This window comes from Citrus clementina, unplaced genomic scaffold, assembly GCF_000493195.1.
Source record: "Citrus clementina cultivar Clemenules unplaced genomic scaffold, Citrus_clementina_v1.0 scaffold_4, whole genome shotgun sequence".
Taxonomy (NCBI): domain Eukaryota; kingdom Viridiplantae; phylum Streptophyta; class Magnoliopsida; order Sapindales; family Rutaceae; genus Citrus; species Citrus x clementina.
Genome location: NW_006262274.1, coordinates 12,630,979 through 12,649,761, shown reverse-complemented (window position 1 = coordinate 12,649,761; position 18,783 = coordinate 12,630,979). Strand labels below are relative to the sequence as shown.

At 32.3% G+C, this 18,783-nt stretch overlaps 1 protein-coding gene and 1 pseudogene across 1 annotated transcript; both read left to right on the top strand.

Annotated features, from left to right (window-relative positions):
• The first annotated feature begins 179 nt into the window (after positions 1–179).
• LOC112099100 lies at positions 180–5,169 on the top strand (annotated as a pseudogene).
• A 365-nt stretch (positions 5,170–5,534) lies between these two features.
• Positions 5,535–13,700, top strand: LOC112099099 (cytokinin riboside 5'-monophosphate phosphoribohydrolase LOG8-like). The gene is made up of 2 exons (XM_024186203.1): positions 5,535–5,817; positions 13,405–13,700. Exons 1-2 carry the CDS (start codon positions 5,535–5,537, stop codon positions 13,698–13,700), a joined length of 579 nt encoding a protein of 192 aa, XP_024041971.1.
• Positions 13,701–18,783: the final 5,083 nt, after the last annotated feature.

Below are 18,783 nucleotides of genomic sequence, written 5' to 3'. Positions count from 1 at the left end.
TCAATAAACCAAACCCATATTCACAGACTTATAATCCTGGTTGGAGAAATCATCCGAATTTCAGTTGGAGGAATAATAATAATGCACAATCTTCACAAGCACCACCTCCACAAAATTTTCAAAATCCTCAGCCTCATGCACCATATGTTCCACCACCCTGGAAAAATCTGGAAGACACAATGCATTCATTCATCAGAAAGCAAGATGTTATTAACAATCAAAATGCACAAACTTTTTCTGATTTGAAAGATAATCTTGCTAAAATTGCTTCTGCACTCACCATTCAAGAAAAAGAAAAATTTCCAGCCCAACCACAACCAAATCCTAAAATTCAACAAAATCCACCCACAGACCAAGTCAAGTCAGTTATAACTCTTCGTAGTGGTAAGGTTGTTGATAGACCTATGCCTGAACCTTATGAAAATGATGAAAAATCAAAGGGTAAGGAAGGACTAAATGAACTTACACCTAGTGAGGAAATAACTAGTGTTCCACCTGAACCACCATTTCCGCATGCATTGAATAAACCAAAGAAATCAGACCACTCTTCTGAAATTTATGAAATCTTTAAGCAAGTGAAAGCTAACATTCCTCTATTAGATGCAATCAAGCAGGTTCCTTCATATGCCAAATTTTTAAAGGACTTGTGCACTGTTAAGAGGAAATTGAAAGTAAGAAAGAGTGCTTTCATGGCCGAACAGGTAAGTACAATTCTGTCTACTAATAATAAGTTGAAATATAAAGATCCTGGTTGTCCTACCATTTCTTGTATTATTGGTAACCACAGAATTGAGCATGCTTTACTAGATCTTGGTGCTAGTGTTAATTTGCTTCCATATTCAGTTTATCTTCAACTTAATCTTGATGAGTTAAAATCAACTTCAACTACACTTTTGCTTGCCGATAGATCAGTTAAAGTACCAAAAGGAATAGTGGAAGATGTTTTAGTACAAGTTGATAAATTCATTTATCATGTGGATTTTATTGTCTTGGAAACTAAACCTGTTGTGAATAATTACAAACCAGTTCCTGTAATTTTAGGTCGACCATTTTTAGCTACTGCTAATGCTTTGATTAATTGTAGGAATGATTTAATGAATTTATCCTTTGGAAATATGACTTTGGAATTGAATGTTTTCAACATGTGCAGGCAACCTAATGAAGAAAATGAGAATGAAGATGATACGGATGAACAAAAAGAATTGTTTGAATCTTGTATCAAGGAAAATATTCAAAAAGGGGATTTTTCTGAACTTTCTAATGTTTGTTTAGTTAATTCAATTGAGTCAAATAAGCAATTTGAACTTGATATTTCTAATATAAATTCGTTGCTTGATTCTGTGCAGACTTCGCAAAATTATGATGACGAGCCAAAATTTGAGGAGCTTGTAAGTATTGAAAAGAAAGAACAATAAGAAGCACCTAAAATGGAATTGAAACCTTTGCCTGAAAGATTGAAGTATGCTTTTCTTGGAGGAGAACAAACTTATCCTGTTGTGATTTCTTCTACTTTAACAAGCGACCAAGAAGGTAAGTTACTTACTGTTCTTAAAAAGCATAAAAATGCAATAGGATGGACTTTAAATGACATTAAAGGCATTAATCCCTTAATATGCACACATAGAATTAATTTGGAAGAAAATGCTAAAATATGTCAACAACCTCAAAGAAGATTAAACCCACACATGAAAGAGGTAGTCAAAATAGAAGTCCTTAAATTACTTGATGTGGGAATTATCTACCCTATTTCTGATAGTAAGTGGGTAAGTCCTACACAAGTAGTGCCTAAAAAATCTGGAATCACTGTTGTTAAAAATGAAAAAGGTGAATTAATTCCAACACGAATTACATCTAGAGGTCTTTATGGATGATTTGACTGTGTTTGGGAATTCTTTTGATGATTGCCTTGATAATTTGGAGAAAGTTTTAAAAAGATGTGTTGAAAAAGAACTCGTGTTGAATTGGAAAAAATGTCACTACATGGTTCCTTCTGGAATTGTTTTGGGTCATGTTGTTTCTATTAAAGGAATTGAAGTTGACAAAGCAAAAATCGAAGTCATATCTAAATTGCCACAACCAAAAACAGTTAGAGATGTGCGATCCTTTTTAGGACATGCAGGATTTTATAGGAGGTTTATAAAAAACTTTAGTGCTATATCTAAACCACTTTGTAACCTCTTATTAAAAGATGCACCGTTTGAATGAAATGATGATTGCCAAAAATCTTTTGAAAAAATAATTTGTCTTTTAATATCTGCACCTATTATGTAATCTCCTGATTGGTCTTTGCCATTTGAATTAATGTGTGATGCAAGTGATTTTGCTGTTGGTGCTGTTTTAGGACAAAGAAGGGATGGTAAGCCTATTGTGATTTATTATGCGGGTAAGACTTTGGATAGTGCTCAAATGAATTATTCTACAACTGAAAAAGAATTACTTGCTGTGGTATTTGCATTAAACAAATTCCGTTCATCTTTGCTTGGCTCTAAATCTGTTGTGTTTACTGACCATGCTGCTGTGAGATATTTGATGAGTAAACAGGATGCCAAACCGAGACTAATTCGTTGGATTTTGTTACTACAAGAATTTGATCTTACCATCAAAGATAAAAAGGGTGCTGAAAATGTTGTTGCTGATCATCTATCAAGACTTACATTCGAATTCTGCAATGATATAACACCCATAAATGATTCTTTCCCTGATGAATTTTTATTTTCTGTTACTTCAATGCCATGGTATGCTAATATTGTTAATTTTCTTGTTACAGGTAAAATGCCTTTGCAATGGAATGCTCAAGAGAAGAAGAAATTTTTTGTTGAAGTAAAGAAATTTTATTGGGATGATCCTTATTTGTTCAAATATTGCCCAGATCAAATTTTTCGGCGATGTATTCCTGATAATGAGGTAAGTAGTATCATTAATTTTTGTCATTCTGAAGCATGTGGTGGTCACTTTTCTTCAAGAAAAACTACTGCTAAAATTTTACAGTGTGGATTTTATTGGCCTACCATGTTTAAAGACACATATGAATTTTGCAAAAGTTGTGAAAAATGTCAAAAATTGGGATCAATTACAAAAAGAAACATGATGCCCTTAAATCCCATACTTGAAATTGAAATATTTGACTGTTGGGGAATTGATTTCATGGGTCCATTTCCATCATCTTTTGGATTTGTGTATATATTAGTTGCAGTTGATTATGTCTCAAAATAGATTGAAGCAATTTCTTGTCGAAATAATGACAGTAAAACTGTGATTAAATTTTTAAGAGAAAACATTTTAAGTCGATTTGGAATCCCTCGAGCCATTATCAGTGATGGAGGTAAGCATTTTTGTAATAAGTCATTTGAGTCTTTAATGAAGAAATATGGAATTACACATAAAATTGCTACCCCTTATCATCCTCAAACAAATGGTCAAGTTGAATTAGCAAATAGGGAGATAAAACAAATTTTAGAAAAAACGGTTAACCCAAACCGAAAAGATTGGTCTCTTAAACTTAATGATGCACTTTGGGCTTACCGCACTGCATTTAAAACATCATTAGGAATGTCACCCTATCGGTTAATTTATGGTAAACCTTGTCATTTACCTGTTAAATTTGAACATAAATCACTTTGGGCTATTAAAGCTTTTAATTCAAATTTGGATGATGCTGGTAATGTGCGAAAATTGCAATTGAATGAACTTGAGGAATTAAGGAATGGCATATGAAAATTCAAGAATTATTAAGGCAAGAACAAAAGCATTTCATGATAAAAGAATTTTTCGAAAAACATTTGAGATTGGTCAAAAAGTGTTGCTTTATAATTCTCGTCTTCATTTATTTCCAGGGAAGTTAAAGTCAAAATGGAGTGGCCCATTTGTTGTAAAAAATGTATATTCATATGGGGCCATAGAAATTGAGAATCCAAATAACGGTGTCACATTTAAAGTTAATGGTCAAAAATTAAAACCATATCTGGAACATCACCCACGTGACGAGGACACCGAAATTAATTTGGATGACCCACCAGTTCTTGATTAAGTCTTTAATGATTTTTTTTGTTTTACTATTATTTTACCGTTTCATTCTTTGATTTTTTTTCTTTAGATTTATGCACTGTACATAGTTTTTTTTTAACATTGTTTTTCTTGTGTAAGCGTGTTTGTTTGACAGTTGTACATTCTCTCATCAATTTTCATTTTACATCATGAGCACCTCAATGAGAAAATACATGTTCGCACATCTTAAAAGATTTTGGCGTATAAAATTTCACTTAAGAGGCCTGATACAAAGCTGTAAATCACATCCACTTTGGGATCTGCAACCACCAGAATTCGTGTCCTATGTTGAGGATCTAGAGGGACAACTCAAAACAGTAGAGAGTGGCATATATGAATTTCAAATGGAGCTTGAGGTTAACTCAATGAGAGGACGAATGTAAGTTCATTTTCCTTTTATATTGTGTGCTTTTTTTTTTTTGCTCGCTTTCATGCTTGATATGATTTTGCAGATTTGATTTTGGTGTGTTTTGATTTATTTTCCCGTATAAATGGCGGATAACGGTACTCCGTGACTTCTTAAGTCGGTATCTTCAGTTTCCCACAATAACTGAAACCCCAAAATCAAACATGGAAGAAATACAACATAAACTCCATAAGCATTTTCCCTCTCTCCCTCAGAATGCTCTCAGAAAAATTTACAAAGCTCGTTGTGAACGACTGCGTTTGTTAATGATCAATGGCATTCCTTCTGACATTCGTTGGTTAATTGAAGCAAAGGTCCGATTAGCAGGTGAGTTTTCTGGTCAATTTGTTTCTTACATGCCTGGTTTTGGTAAAAGTACGTTTGCTAAGAAAAGGAGAGCTAAACGAGTTAGCTCAAAATGTCATAACTGTGTAAGACTTGGTTGCAAACGACCGGATTGTAAATCTTTAGGAATGGGTTTTGATACTCGTGAAGATAAAATTAAATTCGTTAAAGATGGCATGAGTAAAGAATCGTTGGATGATATCTTACGATCTCTTGAGACGCATCGAAGCGGAATTGTGCAACGTGAGATTTACAATTTGTGGATACTATTCCAAAAACAAAGTGCACAGTTTAGTCTTGGGAATCTGACTCAAAAAGACCTTGTTTGCCAGTTTATAAGAAAACTGGATGGGAAGCCGATCCTCCACCCATAGAGGGCGTTCAAGCCATTACTGGACGTAAAACTAGAGGAAGATGTGAACCACAATCACAACTACCAGTAAATATCCTTTCACTTCACTGTTATTTTACTTTACTGTTATTTTATCGTTTGCATTATTGCATTTAGCGATGTGATTTTGTATTTAATAAATATTTGGTTTCTTTTACTATTTTCTTTTTCTAATAATCACTTTCTTTTTACTGTTTGTTTTTGAATTATTGAGCCACGAGCTTTCCTCGTCATTTGACAAATATGCCAACCCATTTACAGCTGTTTCTCATTATTTATGTCACCAAGATCTTTAAATATGAGCTCGTTTTTCAAACACTTACAACTTGTTTTTGAAAAATTAGTCCAATGGCAGCATCTTCAAGTAAACAATTCAAAAATATTTGTGTGCTTTCTGGGTTTCACTATAGAAAGTACAAAGAGTTCGTTCAGGCAGCTGTAGATCTTGGTCGTGTCATAGCAGAGAGGAAACTGCATCTTGTATATGGAGGAGGTAAACGAGGGTTATCAAGACTTGTTTCAGAAGCTGTTTTTACTAGAGGAAGCCAAGTACTCGGCATTATCCCAAAACCCATGAAACCGCTAGTGTGCATGTCTGGCCCACCAATTGGAGAAGAATTAGTGGTATCAAGTATGAAAGAGAGAATATCTGAAATGATGAATCATGCTGATGCTTTTATTTTCTTGCTAGGAGATCTTGCAACTTTTGAGGCACTAATTACATTTGCATCTTGGGCCCACTTGAACATTCATAAAAAACCCATCGGTTTGTTAAATGTTAATAATTTTTATGATGGCTTGCTAACTTTTATTAACCATGCAATAAAGAATCATTTTGTTCCACATTCTGTAAAAAAACTCTTTATCTCTGCTTCTACTGCTAATGAGTTACTTGATCTTTTACAAGCTTATACACCATAGCTGGATCCACAGACTGTTGCACTGAATTGGTCGACTAATGATGGTAACGGTAACAGTAGCAGTAATAAGAAGTGCGATTTAGATTTAACTCTCCGTTTGTAAATATTTTCTGTTGTAGTGTTCATGTGATGTCTTCTACACTCTTTCTCTTTCCTTTTAAAACATTGAGGACAATGTCTTTTTCAGGTTGGGGGGAGGGAATAGTTGATAATTGTGGAATGTCTTAGTCCTGGTTATGTGTTTACAAAAAAAAAAAAAAACAATAACAAATTTTTTTTTTCTGTAAAGACTAACTTAGGACAAATTTGAGTCGAAGATGGCAGGATATAGAGAATGTAGTCTCTCTAGAAACGCATCTTCTTAATCTTAAGGGTGTTGTTAAAAAAAAAACAAAAAAAATTGACTTTTTCTTCATCTTTGTTATCTACTTTTAAGCTTCTGTATCAAGTTCAGGTGAGATCTCTTCTTCTTCTTCTTTTATTATTCTCTTTTATTTTTATTTATTATTTTTTTTTGCATATCTGTAAAATTATAAAATGTTAAGATAATGTTTAGATTAGGTTGTGGGGTGGGGATAATTGACGTATGTTTTAAATATGTGTGTTGTTTTTCTCTTTTCTCTTTTCTTTTCTTAGTTAAAAAAAAAAAATTTGTTTTTTGTCTAGGATGGCCGTGTAAAGAGTCACGACTTTTGAGACGCATCCTAATAGTCTTGTTGTATTATATTTTGATTTTGAGATTCATAGTAAGTTGTTTTTGTTCCCTTTTCTTTGAATTACTTAAATTTGTGAACTCTCCACTTGGTTATTAAGTTATTTAATTATTTACTCATTTAACAGGTATTATTGAATCATTCTTCACACACACATTATGACACATACTAGTGGGTTGTAAGTTAAAATTTTACAGCATTTAGTTCTTTTGATTTATTAGGAATAGTATCTAAGGTAGTAGAAAGTGTATATTTCTAAAAAAAAAATCAAAAAAAAAGAAGAAGAAGAAAATGTTTTTAATTTTGTTATATCTAGAAACCCGAGTAATTAAGTCCGTAGGGGTGTTTCAACACCTAGTGCTCTAAGGTCAACTGGTCTAGGAGTCACTGGCCTAAAGCTCGCTACATGGGTAATAGATATATCGTTTGTTTATTAGAAACCCGAGTAATTAAGTCCGTAGGGGTGTTTCAACACCTAGTGCCCTAAGGTCAACTGGTCTGGGAGTCACTGACCTAAAGCTCGCTACACGGGTTAGAAATGTAATATATAAAAAAAATATATATGTGTGAATAATCTATTGCCTAAAGATATAATTTCTAATGAATTTTAGAACGAAAATGTTGTTTTTCTTTTAATAAAGCCCCATAAGTATTGTGTTAATTAATTGAGCACAAAAGAAGGTTTGATGATATTCTAGATAATGAGTGAACATCAATGTGGTAAAGGAATTTGGGAGAGTTCATTTGTTTGGTAATTTAGAGGATAGATGAACAACTATTAACTTGCATGTGAATTTTATAAATCTTAATTTAATATAACGCTTTAATTGCTAGAGGGCTAGCAATAAGCTGGTTGGGGGGTGTGATTAGTATTAAAAATTGTTTAATTATCAAGCGACAATATGTTATTTTATGCTTATGTTATAATTTATATTTGTGTTTATGTAATATATTATGAATTATTAATTATGTTTTAAATATATTTAATTTTGTGTATTTTTATGTGTTTATTAGGAAAATTATTAATTTCACGTACTTCGAGGCCCCAAACAGATAAACGGAGGTCAAATTTGAATTTCGGAGGTCTGAAAACCTTAAGATCAATCAAGATCGGCTTAAAATTGGGCTTGTGTAAAAAAAGTTGACTTTTCCTGTTGACCGAGCACTGATTGGATGATGAAATGAGCTTACAATAGATATGAGTGCATGGGATAACTGGCAATCTTGACTAAATCTCAACCGTTCATGATTCAATGGCCATGATTGTGCCATGTGGCAATGATTGGTGAAGCAAGTTGGAGGATCCGAATCTTTGTATTCGGGTCGACCCGATCCACCCATTAACCCGCCAAATCTCAACCGTTCTTTGGGCAAATCGGACGAGTCAAATGATGCCATGTGTGATGTTGACTTTTGAAGTTTGACCAGCCATTGGATCTTGATCTAAGGGTTCTGAGGAGCACATGCATGAAGCCTATGATGGACCGCAAAGCACTGGATTATGAATTTATTTTTCTATAAATAGAGCCTCATTTTTATGTTTTAATCATCTCTCTACAACTCTCTTCTTCTCAAATTCTCTCCATCTCCTTGTAATCTTGATTTCTAGGTGTGTTTTTAATATTTTGTATAATTATTTTCATTAATAAAATTAGTTTTATTTCCAATTTTAGTTGTTTTTATTTCTTTTAATTATAAGCAATTCAATTTTACTACTTCTTTTTATTTTAATTATGTTTAACTAAATAATATTAGTTAGGGGAAGGTGAAACTCTTAAGAAATAAATATAATTTAATCAAATTCTATGTTTAATTTTATAAATTAAATTATTTTCTATTTAATTTTATACATGTTTTATATTTTGAAAATTTAATTTATTGTAGACAAACAAATGAATTTGGCACAATAAATTCTTAAGATCTTAATATAAGGCATGGTGAAATAGTATTTTGACTTATTGTAGACAAATTAAATTTTGGCACAATAAATACTTAATCCATCATAAAATTAAAGGGAAAATAATAATAATTTGTATAATTAATCTTTTGGGTAATAAATCTAAAAAATTAGCAAAAAAAATTTATTAAGTTTTATTTACTTCTAAGAGTGGATCCACAACCCTAACTAGTTCAATTTCATAGTTTCATTTAAATTAAGTTGTTTATATTTAAGTTTTAATTTCAATTTTTAGTTAAAATAAAATAAACTAATTAAATCTTTTCTGTGGATCGACCTCGGACTCACCGAGTTATAATACAACAAGACACTCTTATACTTGGGAGTTAAAATTTACTTTTAAGTTGTGTCAGAAAACAACACCTGGGAATTTCAAGTGCTGTTTTTAATAGCAAACAATAGACACGATAACGCTCAAAAAAAAATTTTCGGTGCTGTCTAACTATTATAATTGGTCTAAAATGTTCACTTGAAACTTTCAGATACTATTTTTAACATCAAACAATAGCATGATAGCACCTAAAAATGTTTTGGGTGCTATCTATCTATTAATAACAGCACTTATAACTTCCAGGTGTTGTTTTTAACAGCTAACAGCAGCATGACAGCACCTATAAAATTTCTTAGGTAATATCTACCTGTTGTAATTGTGTTAAAACAACACTTGGAACTTTTAGTAGTTTTTTTAACAACTAACAGTAGCATGATAGCACCAAAAAGTTTTTTAGATATTGTCTAGTTGCTGTAATTGTGTCAAAACAACACCTCAAAGTTAAAGTGTTGTTTTGAACATCAAATAACCTGATGACAACAAGCTAAAAAATTGTTGGATGCTATCCAGTTGTTAAAAAACAGTACTTGGAACTTCTAGGTGCTGTTTTAAACAGGAAATAACTGTATGACAGCAAACAATAGTAGATTTTTTGCACCCAATGACAGACTTAGGTAGGGATAAGAAAAATCTTAATTATCTAGCCACTCTATTAATAGGACTAATGCTAATCATTTAATACTCCCCTCATTACAACTAGTTAGCTAGACCATCATCATCAATATAATCTAAAGTAATGTTGCCAAACTACAAAAAATAAAGTATCCAATTAATCCACATTTTATTTCTTAAACACACATTAAATTGAAAAACATGAATAATGGGTCATTGGCATTAACTTTAATCTATGAGATATAATCAAATGAAACTACAAGTGATTAATTATATCCTAACAATGAGATATTAACTGTCTTTGACATGCCTAATTGTTGTTGGGTGAGTCAAATCCAGTTACCCGTTTACCAGCAACCTTGATATACATTAAGATAGTTGTTTACAAATATACATAATTAGCCAAATATATGAATTTAATATATTTTCTATTTACTAAATTACTTAACTTAAAGAACCAAATACATGCATTTATTCACAATTTAGAACAAAAATTACCATATATATTACAATATAGCATTCAAAGATTTGGTCAATTTCCCCCACTTACCTCAACTACTTCTGTACCACAATTCTGAATACGATTTGTCAGGTAGTCAATTTCTTTAAGGGTGAAAGAGCATGATAGTTTAACCTATAAATTAGGAAACAAATTATCACTACCTAGCGAAAATAAAAATTGGCTGGAATATGAAAGTCAAAGAAGTATACACACAAGAATAAAAATACTTTGAATGTATGAAAACATTTTCTCTTTGTCAAACCTGAGATAGAAGATTTAAATTAGTAAACATCAATTTCTCTAGGGTGAAGACCCAAGACGCTTGTCTACAATGAAGCCTGTAGAATGAAGGAACATGGAGGCAGTTCGACATAGACGAAAACAATTGACGGTGAACGAACACGGTGGTAGTGTCGGCACACTGAACGGCCTTGACAATAGTGGCGGCATGAGCGTTTGCTTAGGCAAGGTTACGAAGAAGAAGAGAAGGAGATTGCGTGAAGATTGAAGAAGAAGAGAAAGAGATTGCGTGAGGATTGAAGAAGAAGAGAAAGAGTGTTGTGTGAAGAGGGATATTGCACGTTACTTCCTTTTTCTTTGTATCCATTTTTTATTTTTTAAAACAAAAGTATATGATGACTATTATAAAAAACGATCATAATATGTATCAATAACATTCATCTTTACTATTTATATTCAATGACTATTATTATATCATAACCGTCATTAAATTAAAAGTTCTAAAGGAATTGACATACAATGACCGGTATCTTAAATAATCATCATTAAATAATTTTAATGACAGTTCTATTATATAACTAGATCATAACATGGACCATTTTTACAAATAATTGTTATTAAACGTAACGCTATATTTTAGTTGACATTTAGTGATTGTTGTATAATAAAAACTGTCATTGTAAACTTCAAACTTTTAATGATCATTTTAACAAATAACAATCATTATAAGTAAATATTAGATATTATGACTGTTCACATAATAACAGTCATTAAATATTTTTAATAATAGTTTTTAAGTAAAACTTTCATAACACATGGGTCATTATTTTGTATTTTTGTAGTAGTGCAAGTTACTTATAAAAATATATATTGTTAATGATTGATTGCAGTTAGGGTAGAATACAAATAAAAGAATATGGTACTTGAGAGTGGACAATATTTTATTGTGCATGGATAATTTGAGTGTCTATTATAAAGTTTTATATATGTAGTCCTTCTGTAGTACTAGTTAGGATGTCACTAAAATATAAAAAACACATATTCAAATACATTGATTTTTGCCCGATATATATTGAAATCTGTGTTTTTTTTTCTCTCACTCGAGAATTATTTTATATATATAGTTGTTTAGATTTAATTTACTAAAAAAAATTAAAAATCAAAGCAGCTAATGAAATTATGGGCCCACGATTCCTAATTAATCACACACCACCATTTTTGAGCTAATTTGGAGGTTCCGTTAAATTTTTAGTTCTAAATATTATTAGATAGCATGATCAAATTACAAAATGATAGCATGATTATATTGATTATGTTATAAATTAGGAACTTCGTTAATATTGTTTTAGATTATGAACCCCGTTCATATGAATATAGTGAAATATTATCTAAGCAACCCGAGAGAGGGGGTGAATTGGGTTTTTAAAAATTAAGCTAAACAAACCACACAACAATTTAATCTATTACCTTAATTAAATCAAAAACAATAAATTTAATCAAGCAAGATAATAAAAGAGTAAGGGAAGAGAAATTAAACACGTGATTTTTACGTAGTTCGGCTAACCGTGCCTACGTCCACTCCTCCAAGCTCACCGAGCTTGAGGATTCCACTAAGCAAGCCTCCAAGGCTTCAACCGCTCTTACAATACTTCCAATGTGTCAATAAACCTTTACACAAAGAGATTGTCCCCAATATCTTATCTCAAGTGTATCCCAACACTTACAACCTCTCAATTTGATTTTCAAAAATATTACAAAAATAAATCTCTCTCACACAATGTGTTTGATTACAATGAAAATCTAAAGTGTGAGTAAGTGAGATGAATACAAGAATTTAAAACTCAAAGAAAGTTGTATGCTCAATAATTTGCTCAATGATAATTGTTGGAATCGTTAAAGTTTGAATTTGATTGAGCTTATTTATAGTTGGAGCTGAAAACTAGCCGTTTTTGACTTTCTGCTCACTGTCGAATCACCGTTAACTAGATGTCGGATCGTCGCTTTGACTGGTCAATATGACCGTTGGTTGAATTTTCAAATTGTCGGATCGTCTTTTTCAAGATGTCAGATCGCCGTTAGTGTCCAGAGGCTACTCTTCAATTCTGTTCAATGTCGGCTAGCCGTTACAGTTTGGCCCCAAAACTTTATAAAATTATATTATGACCCAAAACTTTATAAAACTTGTCAAATAAGTCCATTTCCAGAATTTTAAGCAATATTTTCTAATTTTAAAGTTCTCAAAACTTTTTCAATTTAAATCATTAACATGAAGATCATAAAATTACTTTTTATTGAATATAAAGGCTTTATAGTATGAAAACTATATGAAATAGTAATTTGAGCTTTTAAATCAATCTTAATCAAGTTTGTTATCATCAAAATCAATAGTAAAGAAATACTTATGTTAATAATCTCTCCCTTTTTGATGATGGCAAACTTTTCAAGAAAATGCTTGTGCGATTTTGCTCCCCCTAAGTAAAATATTTGTAGAATTTAGCTCCCCCTAAATATGTGCCCATCAATTTTTAACCTCACAAAAATAAATTTAATAAAAAGAAAATTTTTCAACAGATTATATATAAATTATCTCACCCTTCATCATAAAAAAGAAATGAGCGCAAAAAGATTAAAAAGAGAAGTTCAGACATTACCCATGTTAGAAAAAAAATTTCGGCAGAATCTCCCCTTAAAAATGAACATATCCTAAAAAACAAAGTAGTTAAAACACTCCAATATAAACTCCAATTTAGTAACCAACCTTCATACCAATAAATTCAACATAATCACAAGCAACAACCAAACATGTCATCAAAATCAACTCAATCATAAACAAAGTCCACATATCCAACAAAATCATCATAAAAGCATCACAAGCACAGTAAAAAACCAAATAGTATCACAACAACTACATAAGATGAGTAATGTTTTTGTGAAATGCATAAGTGCACAAAACTAAGACGGGGGCAGTGAAGAAGAGTTGCTGGGATCATAACCAAGGTGACCAAGAATGTGGCGCTGTCCAGCAAGTAATTCCATCTGCTAATCTAACATTTGCTGCCGAAAAGTCGCAAAGTCTTATTGAAGCTGCTGCTGCTACTGGGAGAGTGCATCCACTTTGTCGAAGAGCTGCTGAAGGTGGTCCTCAAAAGCAGAAGATGCTGCAGGAGGCACAGCTGGCTCGACTGGCTCCTCATCCTGCAATGGGGCTGCTGCTGCTCGTCGAGGGGTACGAGGTCTAGCTCTAAGGCGAAATCTTCATTCTTAGAGGATTGTGTCTTTACCCATTTCCTACATTTCTTAAAAAATCCAATCGCAAAAATAATCTCTCTACCTAGCTTTCAGGTTTCAACAAAAACAGGCTCAGTGATAGGTACTTTAAAGTACCTCAAAATCGTAGTAATGATGCTGCCATAAGGAAGGGACTGGTTGGTTACAACAGGTGTGGACAGCATATGACGGAGGATAGTGTAAGATAAGCTTACATGTCGTCCACGAATGAGGAAGTCTAATAAACCGACATCAAGCCTAGTTACCTCATCACTATAACCATGTCTAGGTGTGACCATGTGTAGGAGTATGATATGAAGTATGTATATCTAAAATGGGATAAGTTGAGACCGAAAAGACAAAGAGCAAAGGTTGTCGAAAAGATCACGACACCTACAAATATTCCGCACACCATCCACATGATGGAAATCATTAAAATCAAGCTCTTTGCAAGTAGTATAAATGTCTAAACCCCTATATTGAATGCCAAGAATACTACACAAGTCAACCTCATCAAATTCAATATGGACTCCACCTAGGAAAGTAATAATCTTAACTTGCCGGGTAGTGGAGAGATCCATGTTAGAGTAAAATACTCGCACAAGGTTTTCATAAACATGCTCTTCTATACTTAAAGCCTCATTCTAATGACTAAGCATGTGAGTAATACTGCGACCACAAATTGTAATATCCGAGAACTCTTCAATGTTAAGAAAAAAAGAGGAAGTTACCGGTTTGCCCATGAATTTATCGCTAAATCGCTGAGCAGAGTGAGCATTGGGAAAATGGAGACTCTCAAAGTCCTGAGAGGGAGGCCTGGAGGGACTGGAATTACGCGGGGCAGTGTACTTGGTTCGGGCACGCCTCTGTGACGTTGGTCTTGCGGCCATTGATGATTTTGGGAGAAAAGAAATAGGTAGAAAGGAGATTGGAGAGTCTAGAGAGTGATTGGAAGTTGAGATTTGACCGAAAATGGAGAAAAATTTGGTTAAAAATGGCAAGAACAGTGCAGCTGGTTCTAGGGTTTTAATTTTGGGATTTTTCAATTTTTTAAGCGAAAACAAGTTTTAATCAGTTAAAACGGTTCTAAAGAGGATAAGATTTATTTTTAATGCTTCAATTTGGTGAAAAATGACAAGAAAAATGATAGATTTGAGAGAAAGAAATAGGTGCAGTCGCGGGTTGAAAGAGAAAGAGAGTTAAGGGTAAAACGAAATGAGGAAGACGATTGGTCACCGTGCACTTATCACGGGATAACGATGAGCCGTTATAGAGATATCAGCAAACCGACAGCGTCCAGAGAGCTTGCCAAGGTTTCTGCCCGAAAACGGTTAGCCGTTTATAGTGATAACGGCAATCCGTTTTTTACAACTTATGATTTCGCACATGTATATTGATATTTGGCCAACAAATAATACATTCCAATATCATTTTATTGATCTAAAAATAATTTAAGGGCCAATTTAATGCATAATTCATGAACTTATATGTATTTAAACAATTAATTCATACATACATTTAAAGAATAATAATACAAACACCTCACTTATTTATCATGTTCAAACACTTCATAGTCATAAAAAATCATCAAATCATCAATTAAACAATTTCATCATCAATTAAACAATTTCATTAGACTAAATAACATGAGTAGAAAAGTTAATGTGAAAATTTCATCATCCTAAGTTCATGCCGAATTTTTGAAAATTGTTCTAAGTAAAGAGGTTTTGTAAAAATATAGGTAAGTTGTTTTTCCGTAGAAATGAACTCTAATGCAATATCTCCGTTTTGAACATGATCTCTCAAGAAATGATGTCTAATTTCTATATGTTTGGTTCGAGAGTGCTGAATGGGATTCTTTGAAAGATTTATAGCACTAGTATTATCACACTTAATAGGAATTTGTTCAAGATTAATGCCATAATCTCTAAATGTTTGTTTCATCCAAAGAGCTTATGCACAACAACTTCCTGCGGCAATATATTTTGTCTCGGTGGTTAAAAGTGCAACTGAATTTTGTTTCTTACTAAACCATGAAACAAGTGAATGACCTAGTAAATGGCAAGTTCCACTAGTGCTTTTCCCCTATCAACTTTGTATCCAACAAAATCCGAATCCGAATAACATGTTAAATCTATATGAGTTCCTCTAGGATACCAAAGGCCAAGATCTATAGTTCCACTTAAATAACAGAAAATTCTTTTTACAGCAAGTAAATGAGATTTCTTAGGACATGATTGAAATCTTGCACACAAACATACACTAAACATGGTATCGGGCCTACTTTCGGTTAAGTCAAGTAAAGATCCGATCATACCTCGATACGTTTTGATATCCACTTCTTTGTCTTTTTTATCTTTGTCAAGCTTAGTTGTTGTGCTCATTGAAGTGCTTTGGTCTTTGAGTCATCAATGCCAAATCTCTTGAGTAAGTCTTTCACATACTTACCTTGATTTATAAAGATTCCTTCCTCATTTTGTTTTATTTGTAGCCCAAGGAAGTACTTCAATTCTTCCATCATACTCATTTCAAATTCCTTACTCATACAAGATGAAAACTCCTTGCATAAAGACTCATTAGTAGAATCAAAGATAATATCATCAACATAAACTAGAACAACAAGAATATCTTGGTTCTTATACTTAACAAAGAGAGTAGTATCCGCTTTACCCATCGAAAAACCATTGTCCAACAAGAAATTCTTAAGCCTATCATACCATGCTCTAGGTGCTTGCTTTAATCCATATAATGCTTTTGACAACTTATAAACATGATTTGGAAATTTTTCATTTTCAAAACCAGAAGGTTGTTTCACATACACTTCTTCCATAATATACCCATTTAAGAAAGCACTTTTGACATCCATTTGAAATAAAATAAAATCTTTATAACATGCAAATGCTAATTGCATCCTAATGGATTCTAGTTTAGCTACGGGTGTAAATGTTTCATCAAAATCAATTCCCTCTTCTTGGTTGTAACCTTGAACCACTAGTCTAGTTTTATTTCTTACAATCAAACCAGATTCATCCATTTTATTTCTAAATACTCATTTAGTGCCTATAATGGATTGATGTTTCGGTTTAGGAACTAATTCCCACAAATTGTTTCTCTCAAATTGATTTAAATATTCTTGCATTGCTATAATCTAAGATTCATGATTTTTCGCATCCGCAAAGGATTTTGGTTCAATTTGAGATATGAATGCAGCATGCTCATAAGTATTTCTAAATGATGATCTAGTTGTTATGCCACTTAAGGGATCTCCTAAAATCAAGTCCTTAGGATGAGAAGAAACATACCTCCACTTCTTGGGGAGTGATTGAGAAATATCTTCATTTTGCTCCGCATTTGTTTCTTCATATTTCTCCTCTTGATTTTCATGTGGTGCATCCCTGTGGTTATCCTTTGATGACTCTTTTTGTAGTTCTTCATCTGCATCATTATCAACAACAATTTTCTCCGCATAGGAAGGGTTAGATTCATCAAACGTAACATGCATAGATTCTTCCACAACTAGAGTTCTTTTGTTATAAACTCTATAGGCTTTGCTTGAGTTTGAATACCCAAGAAAAATGCCAACATCGAATTTTGGATCAAATTTACCAAGATTATCTTTGTGTTCAAAATAAAACATTTGCATCCAAAAACTTTCAAATAACCAATGTTGGGGTTTTTATCTTTCTAAAGCTCATATGGAGTTTTATTAAGATAAGGTCTAATCAACACACAATTTAAAACATAACAAGCGGTGTTGATGGTCTCGGCCCAAAAATACTTAGGCAAAGAATTTTCATTTAACATGGTTCTAGCCATTTCTTGAATAGATCTATTGTTTCTCTCAACAACTCCATTTTTTGTGAAGTTTTAGGTGATGAAAATTGATGCATAATGCCTAGATTATTGCAAAAGGTTTCAAATGCATAGTTTTCAAATTCTCATCCATGATCACTTTTAATGCATGAAATACCATACCCTTTTTCATTTTGAATTTTCTTACAAAACACTTTAAAAGCATCAAGAGCATCATCCTTATTAGCTAAGAATAATACCCATGTGTATCTTGAAAAATCATCAACAATTACAAAAGCATAATATTTTCCACTCAAGCTAGCATACCTTGAAGGTCCAAATAAATCTATATGAAGTAATTGAAGCGATTTTGAAGTAGAAATATAATTTTTGCTTTTAAAAGATGTTTTGATTTGTTTACCAAATTGGCATGCTTCACAAATTTTATTTTTTGAAAACTGATTTTTGGAAGACCTTTAACTAAATCATTTTTAGAAATCTTTGAAATCAAATACATGCTTGCATATCCTAGTCTTATATGCCTTAACCAACCATCATCATGCAATGTTGAAAAATATTTATCATTAGTAGATGCACATTCTATGTCAATTGTATAAACATTACCACATCTATTTCCAATAAATAAAATCTTGCCATCACATGCATTTTCAATAACACATCTAGATTTATCAAAAGTAACTTTATAACATTCGTCATACAATTAACTAATACTAATCAAGTTGTGTTTTAAGTTTTCAACTAAATATACATTTTCAATTAGGGTTGACGAAATTTTATTGATATTTCCAATTCGGAGAATGTTTCCCTTTGAATTGTCTCCAAAAGAAACATCTCCACCGTTTTCGATTTTGGTGAAACTTGAAAACCATGCATAGTTTTCAGTCATATGCCTTGAACAACCACTATGCAAGTACCATTTATTTTTCTTCTTCTTCAAGCCCTGCAGAGAAAATCTCAATTCTTAGGTACCCAAAACTTTTTGGGTCCTTCAATGTTAGCAATGGTTTTTTTTGGAATCCAAATACATTTCCCACCATAATATACATTTCTTTTCACTGGACATCTGTTTTTCATATGACCATCTTGATTATAATAATGACATACAACTTGATTGTTAATAGATGTACTATTCACAAGTAGTTTTTATAATACTTTTGTTTAAAATTAGGCTTATAGCCAAGTCTTCTTTTATCAAATACACATTTTTGTGAAATAAGCAAGTTATCCAACATCTTTTACCCA